Raw genomic sequence first — 16,276 nt, 5'->3', positions numbered from 1 at the left:
GGTGCTTGGAAGAGTCATGATTACAGGTCAGGTTATTTGGTCATGGCGTTTTTAAGACCTTTGCAGGCTCGGTATGCTCCCAATACACTTTTTCTATTTAGTAATTAGCAGGTCTTCTTACAGAGCTATGCTTAATGTAGCTTGTATCATGCTAGACTGCTTTGATGTAAGTTGAGTCAAAGCAGGTGGGAGGTGGAAAAGAGACGAAGTTAAATTGGTGCGGGCGAGAAGGAAAGGCCAAGAGCAGCGGTCTGTCGGAGCAGTCGTTGCAGATAGCTAAGTGGTTTGTCAGCCCTTCCTCTCCTTTTATCTGCTCTGGTGTCCCGTGGGTAAGTGCTGGGAGTAATACTTAATTCTTTGGGTTTATTTGTTGTCAACAGGTATCTGTTATGAATTCCCTCGTGAGTCCCCGTGAAAACCTGACAGGTTTTGATCACGTAACACGGTCAGGTTGTCACTGACACCAGCTTGCTGCTGAAATGCTGAGCTGTAGCTTTGGATTTTTTGGACACTTATGGTGGAGGTCCACCACTGAATTGCTCTGCGAGAAATATTTTAGACAATTTTGCTTCTGTAAATTTATTCAGGTATTTAAAATTCCTGTGTATGGAAAAAAGTGTGCCTGAACAGTAATATACTATGCTCATTTCACTGTGGAGTGCAGTAATGCACACTGGAAATGAGGTCTCATTGGGAAAGGTCATTTGAAACAGATCTGTAGAACCTTCACGAAGCTGCAAATGAGTCACGAGTCTGCAAGGTCTCACTTGTTATGTTGCAATGGAGAGTTTAATGTTTAGTTTTTCTCATCTAAGCGCTTTGATCCTCTTTATTTTATTAGGATAAGCTATTATCTAACTGTCAAGAGCCTAGAATTTCAGCATATTTGTTTGCTGACAAGTTGGTTCAGCACAACTGTTCTCCTACTCACTTCATTCCCTACTTCAAGCAAATTTTCCTTTTTTTCACTCCTCGTTATTAATCCTTTTCCTTTATCCTTTACAGCTCCTCAGCTCTCATGCTGCCTATTCCCAGATGACTTTTCCGCTCTCATGATAAGTGTTGGTTTGAATGTGTAGCAAAAATCTGAAATATTCTTAGTTCCTCTTGGTGTTTATGCCACCAGTTGTCTGTGCTGTGTTGCTGTGCTTCGCACCAGAGCTGTAGGGTCGGGCCCGTGACTTGACAGCTTGCTGGGAGGGAGAATGCTTACCAAATTTAGAGCTCTTAGAGGAGAATTTTTACAATGCACATAATACTGAATTGGATCGAGAAGATAACTGTGCCATGCATTCGTCTCACTTTTGACAGTGCAACAAATTGAAATCCTTCAGACAGTTCCATCTGGGGGTGAGCAGGGTTGGTGGGGAAGCATGGATACAGATCTGTATAGTGAGGGAGAAGCAGAAAAAGACTAGCACAAAAAATGTGAGAAGTTTTGACTTTTTTCTTCATACGAGTTCCTCCAGCCCACAAGTGTGTGATTATAGATCGGTAACTGATGGGGCCAACTGCATTATTCATTATGGTTCAGATTGAAATGAAATCATGGAGGGCAATTTTCTATCTCACACTTCAAGGTCAGATGAGAGTATTTATTATTCCCTCTCTGTTTATCTGTGGATGCAAATTGAATTTGGTGATTCAAATTGATGAAATGTTAGAAATATAAAACTCATCAGAGCTGACACGGAGAGAAATTACTGGGTAGAGCTGGCCAGTGACTTCACCATCCCATGTACAGGCCTCTCCTTTGATTAGTAATTATTTCAATCTTTGGGTTTTCTCATTCCCAGTTTTGTTTCAGTTGTTGTGATTTTTGTTTTCAAAGAAAAAAGTGTAATAACACTTCGAAGCATTTAGAATTTGAATTAGATGATGTAAATAAAACCAGCTGCGGAGAGGATGCTTGGATCCTGGCTGGAGAAAAGGTTTTCTTTCAAAATTCTTCCTCGGTATTTTTGTTTGTCAGGAGAGGGAGGAAAAACAAACAGTTCCCTTTCTCCAGTATTTGCTCCTTTTCATTCGTGGTGCTTCAGGGACTGTGCTGGATGCTCACAGCTGGCGTGGGGCCTGACGGGAAGGGATTGGGCATTGCCATCCTTTAGTGCTGAAGCTCCTTGTGTTTCCCTGTTGGCGGGTGGCCCACGGGCTGACCTTCATCACCGGTCAGAGCCGTCACGACAGCAAAAAGTCGAACCTGCAAAGGGACCAGATGAGCACAGCTCTCCTATTGAAATAATTGGAGCAGGGCTATTCTGTTCACCATACACTAGGACACATTTTAAACAAGTTAATGAACGCCTTTGCTCAGTTTGATGTATCAGTCTGTTGTCATAAGGCATTGTCATCGCATGTTTCCAGCTCTGCGCAGTGTTGGAAAGGCGCTTTTTAGACTTGTAAGGTGGGGATTATTCTTATCTCAGAGTGGGAGTGGAAAATCCTTATCAGTGAGTGCTCTTTAAAAACAGGCAGTCCTCTGTAATTGCCAAATGCCACATGCAAACTTATGGTGCAGAGACGGATGATGCGCGTTGGGCAGGCTGTCTGCTGTGCTAATAATTGTACAGGACTCTTGTTTTTAACTCCTGCTTTTTTAATTTCTTCCACTTTGTTAAGGATGCTTAGTATGTGCTTCTCTACCGAGCACTGCAAATAAAAGAGTAAGTTGGGGTCAGGATGCAAATGTTTCCAATTTGTTGTTGATTTGGAACAAGAGCGATGAGGATTTAGACATAGCAGAAGCCCTTAATAGGTTTGTGTACATAAGCTGCTACAGATCACTTGTGCGTTCAACTCTGTTTGAGTTTTGCTGCAGCCACTTTTACAGAAGATGGCAATGTTATCAAGTTACGAAGCATATGACAAGCAGTGTGGCTTCAGTGGTTTTAAAATATCAGTAAAAGTTTTACTCACCAAATAAATGTCTTTAATAGAAGCTTTGGTGTTATGGACACTCCAGGTTTAGAGGCTTAGAAGAAGGACTCATGCCTGGAGTTATCTCACTCTTGAAAGATTTGGCTTTCCAGAACTCAGTGATGTATGTATGTGACAAACTTCATTTTTCAAATTAAAATCAAAACAAGCCAGAGAAGTCTCTTATTTATGGTTAAATTAAGACATTGCTTTCATTCTCATCTAGCTGGTGGCTGTAGAAAGCATGTTTATTAGCGTGACAGTAAATCTCACGCTGCGTGCTTGATTAAATACCTGCTAGGCTGGAGCCACCCCGGCCTCTGCGCTTTGGCGATGTTCCTGTGGCTGGCTCCGGTGGGCTGTTGCAGTCAGCAAAGATGGCCCCGTGCTGAGAGCAAGGAGAGGGTGCCTGGTGTGAGTTTCTTTCAGTAAATCCTACCTCCTGTCACTCAGTTAAGGCCCCTGGATCACTGCCGGGACATAAAATTTGTCTTATTTCTGTTCTTTTAACTGTTCACTGTGAAGGAACTGAATTTCGGTGCCTGATATTTATACCCCTGCTTAGGGAGTAAAGTTAAATACTGCCTCAATGGCAAAACATTGTGTACCAATGAAGCTCCAAACATCTGGCTGCTTCTTACCCGTTTCATCTGACTTTATTATCAATTCAGTATGATTCAGGACTTCCCTGTATGTAGAGCAGCATCATGATGTATGAACCATTTATTTTTGAATGCTTTTTGATTTATGGAAGCCTGATGAGGGTGAGATGTATAAAGGTCTCGGAGAAAGCACGAAATCCAAGAGAAAGTTTGCAAATGTTAGCTGAAGACTTGGGAAAAATAGATGTCAGAAACAAAGCTGTTTTTTTTCTACTGACTTTTCTATGGACTCTGTTCCATGTAGTACATTCTGTAACAGTATTTCATATGGCTATAAAGAAGACACAGTTAAAGCTTTGAATGAAATATAGTTCATGTGTTAACTTCCCCTAAAGGTGTTAATATTTTGTATCATTGCTCCTTCTGAATGTGGTAGCCCCCTAGCAGCTAACAGCAGTATCAGTGCCTCGGTTCCCACTCGTGCACATCGCAGCCATAGCGCAGGGCGAGCAGGGGATGGATCCAGCTGCCTCAGTGTATTCTGAAGGGGCTGAGAAAGAAAGCAGAGTAAGATGTCAAAAGAATTTATTTTAACAAAAGCTAAAACCTTTACTTTTAAGCTGAAATACTTGTACCACTAAAACCATCTCTTCTTACTGTTTTTTCTTGTTTGCCTGCCTTAAATTTGTTGGTTGGCAACTCTGTTTGGTATTGAGAGCTGGCCCCGTCTTTCCAGCAATGTTTTACAATGGGTTAATTTTTCCTTTTTCATGTAAGATGAAAAAACTTTTTACTTTGCTGAACGCCAAATTTCTTTTCTTTGTGTATTTATGCCTTCATGTTGGTTCTTAAAACATGGAGAGGAGAATTAAAAAGGAAAAGATTTTATTCACCTCCCTAAGTTTCCAGTGCGGTGTGTCTTTATGCGTGCTGTCTGTCGATGCATCGCGAAGGACGCAAGTTGTCAAGGCTCAGGAACAGGTGTAGTTTTCTTCCTCCAAATGTCTTCCACAAAACAATTTCCCTTGCTCCTTTTTGCCTCATTAGCTCGTGCACTAACCTTTTTATTTTGGACCGTGTCACAAAGATGTTGATAGTTGCAGTACGCTTCTTTTTGCTGTTATGGATGTGCAGTAGCACTGTCACTGCTCTCCCTCTGCGCTTCCTCAATGTTCTTCCCATCCGTGCTCTGTTTCTCAGCATGTTCCCTTTGATGCGATTCTCGTTTCTGACAGTTGTCCCTGCTGTGTGCAAATGTCTCATCTTTTCCTGAGCTGCAACATGACCCAGACTGTGGTGCTCCTCTAATTGTCTCTGGGCCGCTGTGGACTTCTGGTTTTCCTCCCAGGTTGACGTACAGACGGCTTCTGGCGTTCTGTTTGCTTCTCCTGCTACTTTTTGGGTATCTGTGAGGTGGTAAGTTGGTTACCGAAAGAGCAGAACAATTAAAATAATGTTCCTTGGATCACGGAGGAGGAGCTGTGAGCTGCTGTTGTAATTTTTCTCAAAGCAAATTACTAAAATGTCTCTTACAGCTTCAGCGTTCGCTGTCTGCCGTCATTGTTCTCCGTCTTTCAAAGAACATTCTGGAAAATGAAGTTTTATCATTTAGATTACATTAAAGTAGATTACAGAAGAGAAGAGCAAAATATGAAGAGCCTCAAGAGCTCAGAACAGAAAGATGTTGGCATCTTATTCACTGGCATGTGGAACAAGGAGCATTAATGGGCTGATAAAGAGAAATGACTTTTTCTCTTTAAGGCTTAAAAGGTTTACTTTGAACTTGCAACGAATTTTAAAAATGCCGGATCCCCAAGCTTATGTCGAATGGAGAACTTTGGGCTTATTTTATTTTTCTTAAATGTTTGGTTTGAGTGAGCATTTACTTTTTGATAAGCCATAGATGTCATCAGTGTGGAAGATGAACGCCCATTTCGAACTTGAATGGCATTGGCTGCTGGGTTCCTACTTTCAAATCCTGTTTTTTGTCACTAAGGAATATAACTTTCTTTTTGTTTTATTTTTCTTCTTTTCTCTTCCCTTTCTTTCTTTTGTTTCTTTTATTTCTTTTATTTTTTTATTCTATCTTTTAGAGAGATGGTTTATGTTGTATTTGGTGCAGTTTCTGCTGGAAGAATTATCAATCTGTCCTAAGAGGGGAAGAAAGGATCTCAGTAATTTGCTTTGGCGGGGTGTGGAGAGTTGTAAGGAAGTTGAATTTCACACTTATTATATCAAGGAAACCTTTGGTAACAGAGTCAGTTCAGAGAGTTTAAGTATTGTCACTGCTTTTATAGACATCTCTGGCATTTAAATTTTATCTACATTAACATCACGTTTGAGCTGAGGCTGAAATACAGAAGATGTTTTTTTTCCATGTGCCATGCAACGGCTGAGGAAATTGCCCGTTTGTCTCCCGTTGCTGAGCTTTTCTCGTGTATTAAAACAATCATCTTCCAAGCTAGTTCGAGAAGAACGTGCCTGAACGCCTGTGCTATCTGTAAGATGTGAATTTCAAATATTATTCATTATTTTGAGAAGGAAACCTAACATATATCTCACTTTTTCTGAATGTCAGCGCAGTCATAATCCATCAGTTCACTCAGCATTTATAGAAATAGGTCACAGTATTGGGAGATTAGGAAAAAAGGTTTCTCCGTTGTCCTATCAAAATGTTTTGCAATAATCAAATGCGAGATTCTATCTGCTCTGTAATATTTAATCTTATGTTTGCATTTTATCTTCTGTTTTGACTAAGCAGGACTGTTTCTTTGATAGAGCGAATAATATTTGCAGTATGGTTTCTGTGGCTTGATTCAATTTGTTGTAACAGTTGGTGGGGTTTTGTGCTTATATTTACCCTATGCATAAAAAAATAAAATTGCTGAATAAGCTCTAGTGGGTCTTGGCAGTGGTTGGAGTTACCTGCACCAACGCAGCCGTTCTGCCCTGTATTGGACACCGACCTGTTGCAAACTCAACAGGCTGGCCCGTGGGCTTGGGCTGATTCAGTCTAAAGTCTGGCTTAGAACCAGATCCCAAGGAAAGGGGGTGGTGAGTGTTTTAAGCTTAGGGTTTGGGGAGGCACAGTGTGATGAATCTTTGTTATAGCTTCAGGTGTCTCCCGAGTTGTGTCTGCCTGCTGGCACTTATGGTCAGCCTGCATTGCCCCTGAAGCATTGTTTCAGGTGTAGGATGCTGTGCTGTGCTTGGCTTCTAGGAATTTTTTTAATAAAGATTAATTTCATATATGTCAAGAATTGATTATTTTAGCCAGTGGAACTTCTGCATTGTTGAATAAGAAAAGGTTTCATCTTGCTATTGAGTATCCACAAGAATGAAGTGGAGATGTTTACTGAGGCTGTGATGGATGAGGGAGCACCCAGTGCACGGCTGCTTCATGTTCCGTCTCCAGAGATAATGTTCTTGGGCACAGGTTCCCTTTTAAACTGATCAATTACACCAGAACCAAGGAAGTAATGGGGCCCAGGTAATTAAATTATCCATTTTCAAATGCAGATTTTGTCTTGTTGAACTTTCCCACCAGAATGCAAGAAGGAAGAGTCAATTTCACAGTTCCTGGTTGTTAAATTGGTCTCTGAATGTTTCCAAATTGAACTGGAGTTTTAAACAGTTTTCTCACTCACCTTGTGGTTTAAAATGCGTGTTTGTCTTCAAGGAGAAGGATGTTGAGGCTGGGGAATAGCTGCTTGGGGAGTCTGGAGAATTCCTCCATAAATTTCCCAAGTACAACTTGGTGACCTGGCAATGCAGGATGTACTTTAAATGAAGCTAAGAGAGTCTTTTGAAGCAGTGGTCTCTTTCAGATTTATTTAAGCAGTACCTTAAAATGATGGGGAACCGAGCTCTTCTGGCTCAATTGCGAGTCATGTCCACATTGCGAGCTATGTGCTAACTGCCTGGCCTTGGAAAACATTTCTCTTCCAATATAGGTTGCTGGCAAGAGCAATGTGCAGGTGGTGGCTATAATTACTAGCTGAATATTATCTTTCTGTCAAAACAGATCACATTAAACCTCAGTTTTACTTCTACTTTGTTTGGAGAGGGGAAAAAAAAAAGTAAAAGATGCAGTGGAAACCGAGCTCTTACGTTGTTTGTTGAAAATGAGCCATCTCTTCAAAGGCAAACTGATTGATTTTGAAATAGATGTGCAGTTATTTAAATGCCTAGTATATGTGAGATTCCAGTCATTTTTTGTGCTGAACAAGAAGGCTGACATGGGAATGGGGGTTCTTTCATAGCTTTTTCTGAGAAAAGCTGAAGAGACTGCAGCTCCTCAAGGTTGCAGTGGTGCATCTGTACAATGCAGTGGCAGCAGCCCCAGTGGTCTGGTGTTGTGGTCATGCTTCTCCTCTCATTTTTTTTCTGATCAATCTGACTAAGAGGCAGTGGTTAAATTTTCACGTGCCTGTGTTATCTTTTGTAGTGCCCGAACACTGGAGAAGGCCCGGCAGCAGCTACAGGAAGAAATATTGCAGATTCAGAGCCAGCTCCTGGAAGAGAAGAAGAAGCGTGAGCAGCACGAAGCACTGGTCAGACGGCTGCAGAAACGTGTATTGCTGCTCACCAAGGTGAGGGGCTGGAGAATGTCTAGTAAAGTACATGTCCTTATTTCCTTCTGGTGAAGGTCTAGATAATGTCTGGAAAAACACGTGCCCTTATTTCTTTCCTCCAGATGCAGCCCTTGATGTTTCTTATTTGTACCCCTCAGCAACTTGTATTGCAAAGTTGCTCTGGGGTCTTTGCATAGCTGATGCTGTGACAGAGATGCGACACTTGTCTCCTGGGCTGCAATGGAATTAAATTACTAGTACATTGTAGGGCCTTGCCAGCGTGCCCCTCCGTCTGGGCTCCTGCTGCATTGGCAATACATGGCTTAGTCTCGGGCCTGACACTTGTGCGAGGGCAGAGAATTGAATCATGTTGTCGCTGGAGTGTTTTGAGCCACCAAGGGGAATTTATAATGGCTTTTGCTGCCTCACCTCCTTTCCTAAAGAGAACGAAACAACTGCACCTTGTCAACTGTTCCTGTGGAAAAACAATTTACAGAGAGTAAGAGAATCGCCTTCCTCTTACGCTGAAAGTCTGTTCAAATATAATGGCAGGCACTAGACCAGTAAATTGAAAATACATTTTAAGATCCTTTCTATAGGATATTTCAGAGAACTCTGTATTATCCTATATCAGGTATGCTTCCATGATGGAAATTCTATACAATAATTTTGAAGTCTGTAGAGCATTGAAAAATGTTATATTAAATTCTGAGGGAGCTCTTTCCCCAAAGGGAATAATAATTCTCTCTAGTCGGTGTGATATGTTTTCCACTTTCCAAAAATATTCCTTACAAAACTTCACTCATCTTAAGCAATCTTCCTGATATCATGAAACTGCTCACGTTAAGTAAGCTTATGTGTGTGCTTAAGGTCAGAGACGAGCAGCTAGGGTGAGGGAGAGGAAGCCAGGCATGTCAGCCTGTATGGGGAGGAAAGATACTGGTATGGGAGTATCTGAGCAAGAGAAAAAGGACCTCTTATATTGCTAGTGCTTTAGGCTTTGATTTTCAGTGCCAACTAAAGCATTTTGATCAGTTCTAATTGTTCTACACCCAGTTCTGTGTAATTCTGTGTCAGTTTTGGGCCAAGGAGGCAGTGATTTATGGTAAGCAGGGCTTCTTGGAGCATGAAGCAACCATTTTACAAGAGGATATTTTTTCAGATCTTCTGACTGCAGAATTTGACGCCATGGATAGTTATGTAAGTGAGAAGGGAAAAGAGACAGCAGTTCTTTCTCCTTTGCACTAAGGGAAGCTGTGCAGTTTGGGTGGATGAACCAAACCCTCTCCATGGAAAATAAAAAGGCATTTCATCTGCTCAGCAGCAGCCAGCCCTCCATGTTCTAGTCTGATAATGTCATGGCTGGATATGACACAGGTGAATGCTGAAGCTGATAAAAGCTTTCCTTTACAACTTTCTCAGCTGTCTAACATTGCACTGGGCTGCTCAGCTTGAAGGGAATATCTCAGGTGGCTTCTAAAATATTCCCTTTAACTCATTTTGAGTCCTCAGCAGAAACATATTTTGCTGTAGAACACAAAATATCATTACATTTCTTTAAATACTGGCCAAAAAGACTACAGTACTTTGTCATATGAGGGATTGGACTCTAATTTATAATGAAAGACAAAGCCCTTGATTTGTTTGCTGTCCTTGTCACCTTCCCCATGAAGAGGAATAGAGGAAAAGTTGGAAGTGTCCTTCATCAGACCATGGCAAATAAACTTGTGTTTTGACAGTGGAAGTTTTCAATGTGTTGAATGATTCCTCAACTGGCCTGTTTTAAAGAAATAAAAGCTTTACTGTTCTCTGAAAATTTATATTCCGTCCAGGGAATGCTCGAGGTCCTTTGTGAAGAAGTGCATGCATTATGGTACTTGGGCAATCTCCTCTTGGCACTGCGTCTCCCACTAGTTGCACTCTCATGCAAAATCAGAAGAAGGAATATCATTTAATTAAAAAAGTATGATATTGTGATTTAAAATGAGATTGAGCAAGTATATTGTCTGTTAAAAATAATTATTTTACATTGAAAGCATATCACCTAGAATGGTATTTAATCATCTAATTAGTGGCATCAGTGCTACAGTGTGCTTCTATGTAATTTGAGAATGGAAAAGATGAGCTTTCTTTATTGAATCTTTGTCTTGTTAAACAGGACTGTGAAAATCTAATTTGGGGGAGACTATTATATATATATGATTGAATTGCTATTGTTTCGGACACTGATTTTTGCATTTGTCTATATCTGACCCTCTGGTAGGGCAATGAATCCGTTCCTGTATGCTGAGCAAATACGGTCTGAAAGACATCAGACATATTTAACGGTGCAAGTTTAATGCAGTGACAGCTATCTGTTATGTGGGATCAAATTGTAACCTGGAAGTCTCAGGTCTAGAATACATTTTCAAAGATCAGTAGAAACTGATAAGCTGTTCTTCATTCGATAACAGCAATGCCTCGTATTTCAGTAATGAACATGCTCCCTTCAGGTGGCACTCGCTTTGCTGATCTGATTCCTTCTTGGCTTACTTTATGGCTATTGAATATTATCTCAAGATACAAGCGATTTTTTTTTTTTGGCTTTCATGGATTGTCTGTCCTGTTTAGTCTTGTTCATTTTCTACTTGCCACAGTCTCTGTTTTACTTGGTTGCTCTTGTATTTCCATTTCAGTGCATTTAACTTCTCCTTCCATTGCTCGCTTCCTCGCCTCATTTGCTTCTTTTGGGCTTCCTTGACCTTACTCGGGCCTTTCCACTTGGTTTACTGTTTGCAATAGGCACAATTGTCAATCTGGGATACTTCTGTGACTCTTTACAAATCTTTCTTCCTTGGCAGACTTCAGGAACAGCATTCTCTCTGACATACTTGTGCAGTGGCCTAGCCCAATTAATTCCACCTCTGACAGTGGACTGGGGTAGGAAGTGTATCCTCATTATTATTGTTGACAAACTGCTGTTCAGAACGTGTTAGCTGATGACTTTCTCCTGTATGTCTTGTAAGTCAGAGTGGTACTTGAAGTTTTCTGATATGCATGTTTGCAGTGAAATAAGAGTCTCTTGGACACCTGAGAGCTTTTCAGACATTGATGGCTTGAAGGTATCTGCTGGAGTGTCAATCTGTTCACTTAGGGTAATGAAAAAGAAATTAATGTTTGAAGGGATGTATTTACTCACTCTGTTTGACATCCACTTGGCTTGGTTTGCTGACTGTTGTGCTGTCTTTTTGCTTTGGTTTTGCTCAGAGTTTTAGAGAAATCTTTTATCTTTGCTTGATGACACAAGGTAGCTTCAACACAGCAGTGCTGGGAGATACCTGAAGTGCTGGGGAAAGACCTGGTCTCTCTGTCCTTTTCCCGTTTGTTTTACCCCTATATTGGCTCTGAATGTTGTGTTTGCCTTCAGTTCTGTATTTGGCTTTTGTGTTGTCCTTAAGCTTGTGAGTATTTCTCTTTTCTGAGAGCTTTCCACACAGTTCATGGTCTTTATGAAGTGGGCTTATTAAAAGCAGGCAATTCTGCTATTGAATGACTAAAATTTGAATCTCTTGGGTAATTTTCTGTGACACGTAAGTCTCCCAGAATGAAAATCCCTTTCTGAAAATCCTTGTTTGAGTTCAAGTAGCTCGTTGAGCCTGTGTTTAACAAAACCAAAGCTCTGCTCTGTTTGTTCCTGGAGGGCAGCTTTCAAGGGGCACAAATGGACCCTCATGGACCAGCGATAAAAGCATGCTGAGGGGTTCTCAAAGCCCTCCGATGGAGGGTAAAAAGTTGTTTTGCATGGATCTTCACTGCATCATTACCTCCTCCTCTCCTCGCGTGATTTTTCCCTGGTCATGAGTCAGCCCTGGGCTGTATCTGTCACTCGGCTGCTGCTACGGTTCAGACCTGTCAGCCTCATCTCCTGCGTCGGTGATTCCTCGGGACGTTTTTTTCTTTGTGCACAAAGCTGTGTGGACATCACCGCGTGAGGCTGCAGAGCGAGAGCACCCCAGAGCGTGTGGCAGGTTTGACCCGAGCCCAAAGGCCCTGCTTGGTTGCAGCTGGTGCCTGATCCTGCGCGGGAGGCTCGTGCCTCTTTGCATGCACAAGCACTCCAAACGTGAAGTGCAATTTCAGTTACTTCTCGTAACATCCCAAATGAGCCCAATTTGCTTCTCAAATTGTAGACTTTGTGAATGTACACTGTCCTAATTGCATCCCTTGCTCTCATGAGAGGCGTAATGCAGCAAATGAATTAATCTGATTGTGCTGCATGTTGTTGTTTTGCCTTGTTTGTTTCCGGTCTGCGCATTTGTCTGCCTTCGGGTGCTCCGCTACCCGGAGCAGAGGCTGAAAAATTCTGTTTTGTTTTCTGAGCGTTCGAGCAGATCATGTGATCTGATAGGAAATCTGTTTTGGTTGAGACATAATTCAGGCCATCACCATAAAAGTTGGAGATTAAATAATTATTGATTAACCAACTCCAGCTGACTGTTGGCACCACATGTTCCTGGAGATATCTTCGCAAGAGTCAGTACGAGCTGTGTAAGTGACTCCAGAGCCGAGAATGGCAGAGATGCATCAGAAACGGGGCTAGGTAATTAAACTGTTCATTAAGCATGGCAGATGCAGAGTTCATGACTTGATTTGCCATCTGCTTTGTTTTGTAATCAGTAAAGATTTAAAATAATGCTGTTGGTTTCTCTGCCACATCGGGCCCTGCGTTGTGATGTTTCGGAGGAGGTGGATGATTTGGAAGTATAAGGAAGGATCTGGGAGTTTGGTGAAGGAGGTGAATTAACCCTTTTTCTGGGAGATGTATTTATCTTTAAATATTGCCTCAATAGCAATAAAAACAGTCTGGTAAACAGATGCCTTGCAGCGACCTTCGTTTGGGTGTTGCACCCTGTGCTCTGCATCCAGGTAGCATGGATGGGTTTGGAACAGAACTGAGCTGCTCCAGTGCGTTGTGGGCAGTATCAAACGCTTCTCCCTGGCTGTCACGGTGTGATGCCTCTTCCTCCCTTTGATCCCCTTCATGGCTCCGTGTATATCATTTAAGCAGTCCCATTACTCGTGCAGCACCAGCTGTGCTGCCACTCTGCACGTGATTGTTGTCTGCTGTCAGCCCGACCTGTGCCAGCCCCTTCCCTCTGCTCACCTTGTCTCTCCTCTGTAGGTTTTTAGAAACCCGTGGAAGTTGTCTTCCTTTTAATGGCTGCAAATAAAGAAGTTTGAAATAAATGAATCTGCTCCCTCTTCTGTGATTCCACGAGATGAGCTTTTAGGTGAGGTACTACCTGTTAGGTCGTCTTGCATACATATAAGAGGGGAGACAAGACAGACTTTGCGTTTGGCAGAGAAGAGGTGATTGGGAGTTCTGGGTGGAGGGGATGATAGCAAGGGATGAGAGATCATGAACTTCTGTGGGACAGGAGAGAGAGAGAGAGGTAATTGCTGTCTGCACGGTAAGAGGGGTTTCAGTGGGGTCTCTCCTGAACCACAATTTCCAGTCTCCAGTAACACCATGAATTTCAATTCTGAGACACCTCTATTGTGGAGTTGTGTTTTTTTTTTTTCCTTCTGAGGATGAGGACTCACAGGTCAGAGATGAAGTAGAAGTTTTTATGAAAAATCTTTTCCCTGTATTAGCTGGTATTATATTGATCCTGGGTTCAGTCTAGTGCAGCGCAGTTGTTTGGCTTTGTGCTCATGGTTTACACAAGAGTGTCTGGAGCAGGGGATAAAGCATGCGAAGTTTTGTGATGAGACAGTGGGATTCAGAGGTTTTGGCTGCTGCCAGAGATGTTTCCTGTTGAGGTTGAGGAAATATCAGGTTCTGTGTTTGCTTTTGTTGGTCTCCAACAGCCTGGTGTCTGTGTGAGATGAGGTGCCCCAGGGAAGGAGAGGTCTGGGTTTAATACTAGGTTTTTTCTTTTTCCCGCAGTCTAATCCAAATTTGTTATGATTGTTTTGAGTAAGTTCGTCTGCGGTGCAAGCAGGCTGTCCTGGCTTTTGAAATGCTCTGAACCAGAAGGTTGCCTGTTAGCCTTGCTGAGATTGTCTGTGGCTTAGAGTTGGTCCAAACCCACTTCTGTCTGGGTTAATTGCTATCTGCTAATGGCCCTTGCAGACTATAAAAGGCAGACAGAGGCCTGCGTTTGTAGAATATATAATTCATTCAGCTGAAAATCCTGCTCTGCTTTGAAAACTACCCTTGGACTCGATCCGGATGTTGTACAGATTACAGGCCTGGTGCCCCACAGGGACTCGGGCCACGTGATGAGCAAGGACCAGGAGCAGTTTCTGTGCTTAGAGGTCCTGCCATCTGTTCTGCTCAACTGCGGCGTCTGGATTTGCCACAGGAGGTGACAAAAAGTTGCTAAGCCAAGAGTTACTAAGTATGGAAAGGGCGCTGCTGAGATAGTCCCCGCTTCTGCCTTCGGTTGCTTCCTGTGCCATGTTTTAGTCCTAATTCACCCAACAACCTGCTGGAGCTGGGGCAGCTGGCTCCCAAGTGTAGCAGCTTGGAGATAATTTGCTCCACTGCTCTTTGCCTGTAATGGGTGCTCTACAAGAAAACTGCAAATATTTATTCTAACAACTCTTCTCTTTCCTTTTTTATTTTTTATTTTTTAATGTCTGGTACTGTTCTCCTTCTCCTTTCATGATTACCTTGCTGCCTGCATTGTAAGGACCTTTAAACTGTGATCTCCCCTTCCATACGGAACAGCTTTCTAGGATCTGTTGACCTGATTTCAAGTCTCTCTAGACCTGAGTTTGAGAGTGATTTCCCCCCCTCCTTCTTTTTTTCAGTGCTCTGTAACTTGTCTGCTTCTGGGTTTTATTTAGCTCATAACTGAGTGATCTGGCTGTAGAGGAACTTCATTTTCGTGGAAGTTGCTATAGAAAATACAAATGAACAGATATCAATTGTCAGCCTGACCATAGGCTTGACCAAGTCTGCTCTGCAGCTATGGAAACAGCCGTGCTGATGCTTTCACCCTAGCTGTCTCCTGAACCAGTCATAATATTTAATGAAATGATTTCATCTCTGTTCCTGTGCTGCTTTTCTCTCTAGCGTGGTGATCAGAATTCCACAATACTCTAACGGCAATTTTAGCAGAGTTTTGTACAATCACAGACTAACTTCGTGCTGATTTATACTTGACGCTCCATTATATTCATTACAAGATCCTATTTGCATGCTTGACATTTAAAAATATTGTGTTTGGAATGTGTTATTTATTTTGAGACCTTTATTAAGCAACCCCAGTCTAAGAAGGGTTTAATTGTTACTGATAGCTAAGAGTATAATTACCTCACTAAAATATCATGACTATATTAAGCAAATGGAAATTGTCTTCCAGAATAAAGTGAGCACGAACCATTTTGCTTTGAAACAGCCTGTTCTGTGAGACCTGCTAATACCACTTGCTAATAGAATTGCAGAATCTAGCTACAAAGAATAAATAAGGAGAGCTGAAAACAATGTCTTTGGAGAAGAGCTTGTCTGGAATAGTTTTGAAGAAGTATGCTAAGACCGTTTGGAAGGGGGAAGTGTCTTTAAAACAGAAAATGCTACCATTTTCAAGTGACATTTGTAGATTCCTGAAAGAGGAGAAATTCATGTTTTCTGACATGGCTCCCAGACAAGTGCATGCTTTGCTTTTGCGTGTTTTTCTTCATTTAATATTAGCTTTGTTACTTTGCCTGATTTGGTCATATGTTTACCACTCACTTCTCTTGAGTCAAATGAAGGAAACAGCAGCCTTGTTGAGCTCTCAGATGCTAATCCTGCTCCAGAATGGCTTTTTAAAGCCTACAGTGGTCTCTTAGTTTCTGACCTGTCTTTCTGCCTCTGGGTCCTCATCTGTTGAAGGGGTCTGAGATGACCGCACTTGTTCACTGTAGGGCTGCAGATGTGGGGGCATGGTCTGCCCCTTCCCTTGCTGTTTTCCACTGCATCCTCTCTAGTGATGCTTTCTGCTCTTCATCTGATATTGGCCTAATTCTTCACAGTAACGGATAGATTTTCCCTTTCACTGACTTTGGATATTCCACCTCTTCGTGTCCCTGTACAGGTACGTGAAGGAATTTGTACCACAGAGGCATAGTAGTTGTGTGCTTTGTTAGAGTAGAGATTAGTCACCTAAGGGCTTTCAACTTGGAAGCAGCGAACGCTACCTTCAAATGACCAGC

General features: G+C 42.1%; 1 protein-coding gene across 3 annotated transcripts in view; it reads left to right on the top strand.

Moving 5' to 3' along the window:
• MAD1L1 (mitotic arrest deficient 1 like 1) overlaps positions 1 to 16,276 on the top strand; it is a 348,897-nt gene that overhangs the window by 94,123 nt on the left and 238,498 nt on the right. For all 3 annotated transcript variants that reach the window (XM_082772513.1, XM_082772514.1, XM_082772515.1), the window contains exon 11: positions 7,966 to 8,110. In XM_082772513.1, coding sequence (XP_082628639.1) covers positions 7,966 to 8,110 — 145 coding nt within the window. The remainder of the gene's footprint in view (positions 1 to 7,965; positions 8,111 to 16,276) is intronic.

Source organism: Aythya marila (genome assembly GCF_965140915.1).
Source record: "Aythya marila genome assembly, chromosome: 15".
Lineage (NCBI taxonomy): Eukaryota > Metazoa > Chordata > Aves > Anseriformes > Anatidae > Aythya > Aythya marila.
The sequence above is the reverse complement of the archived record's forward strand: the minus strand, read 5'-3'. Positions and strand labels throughout refer to the sequence as shown.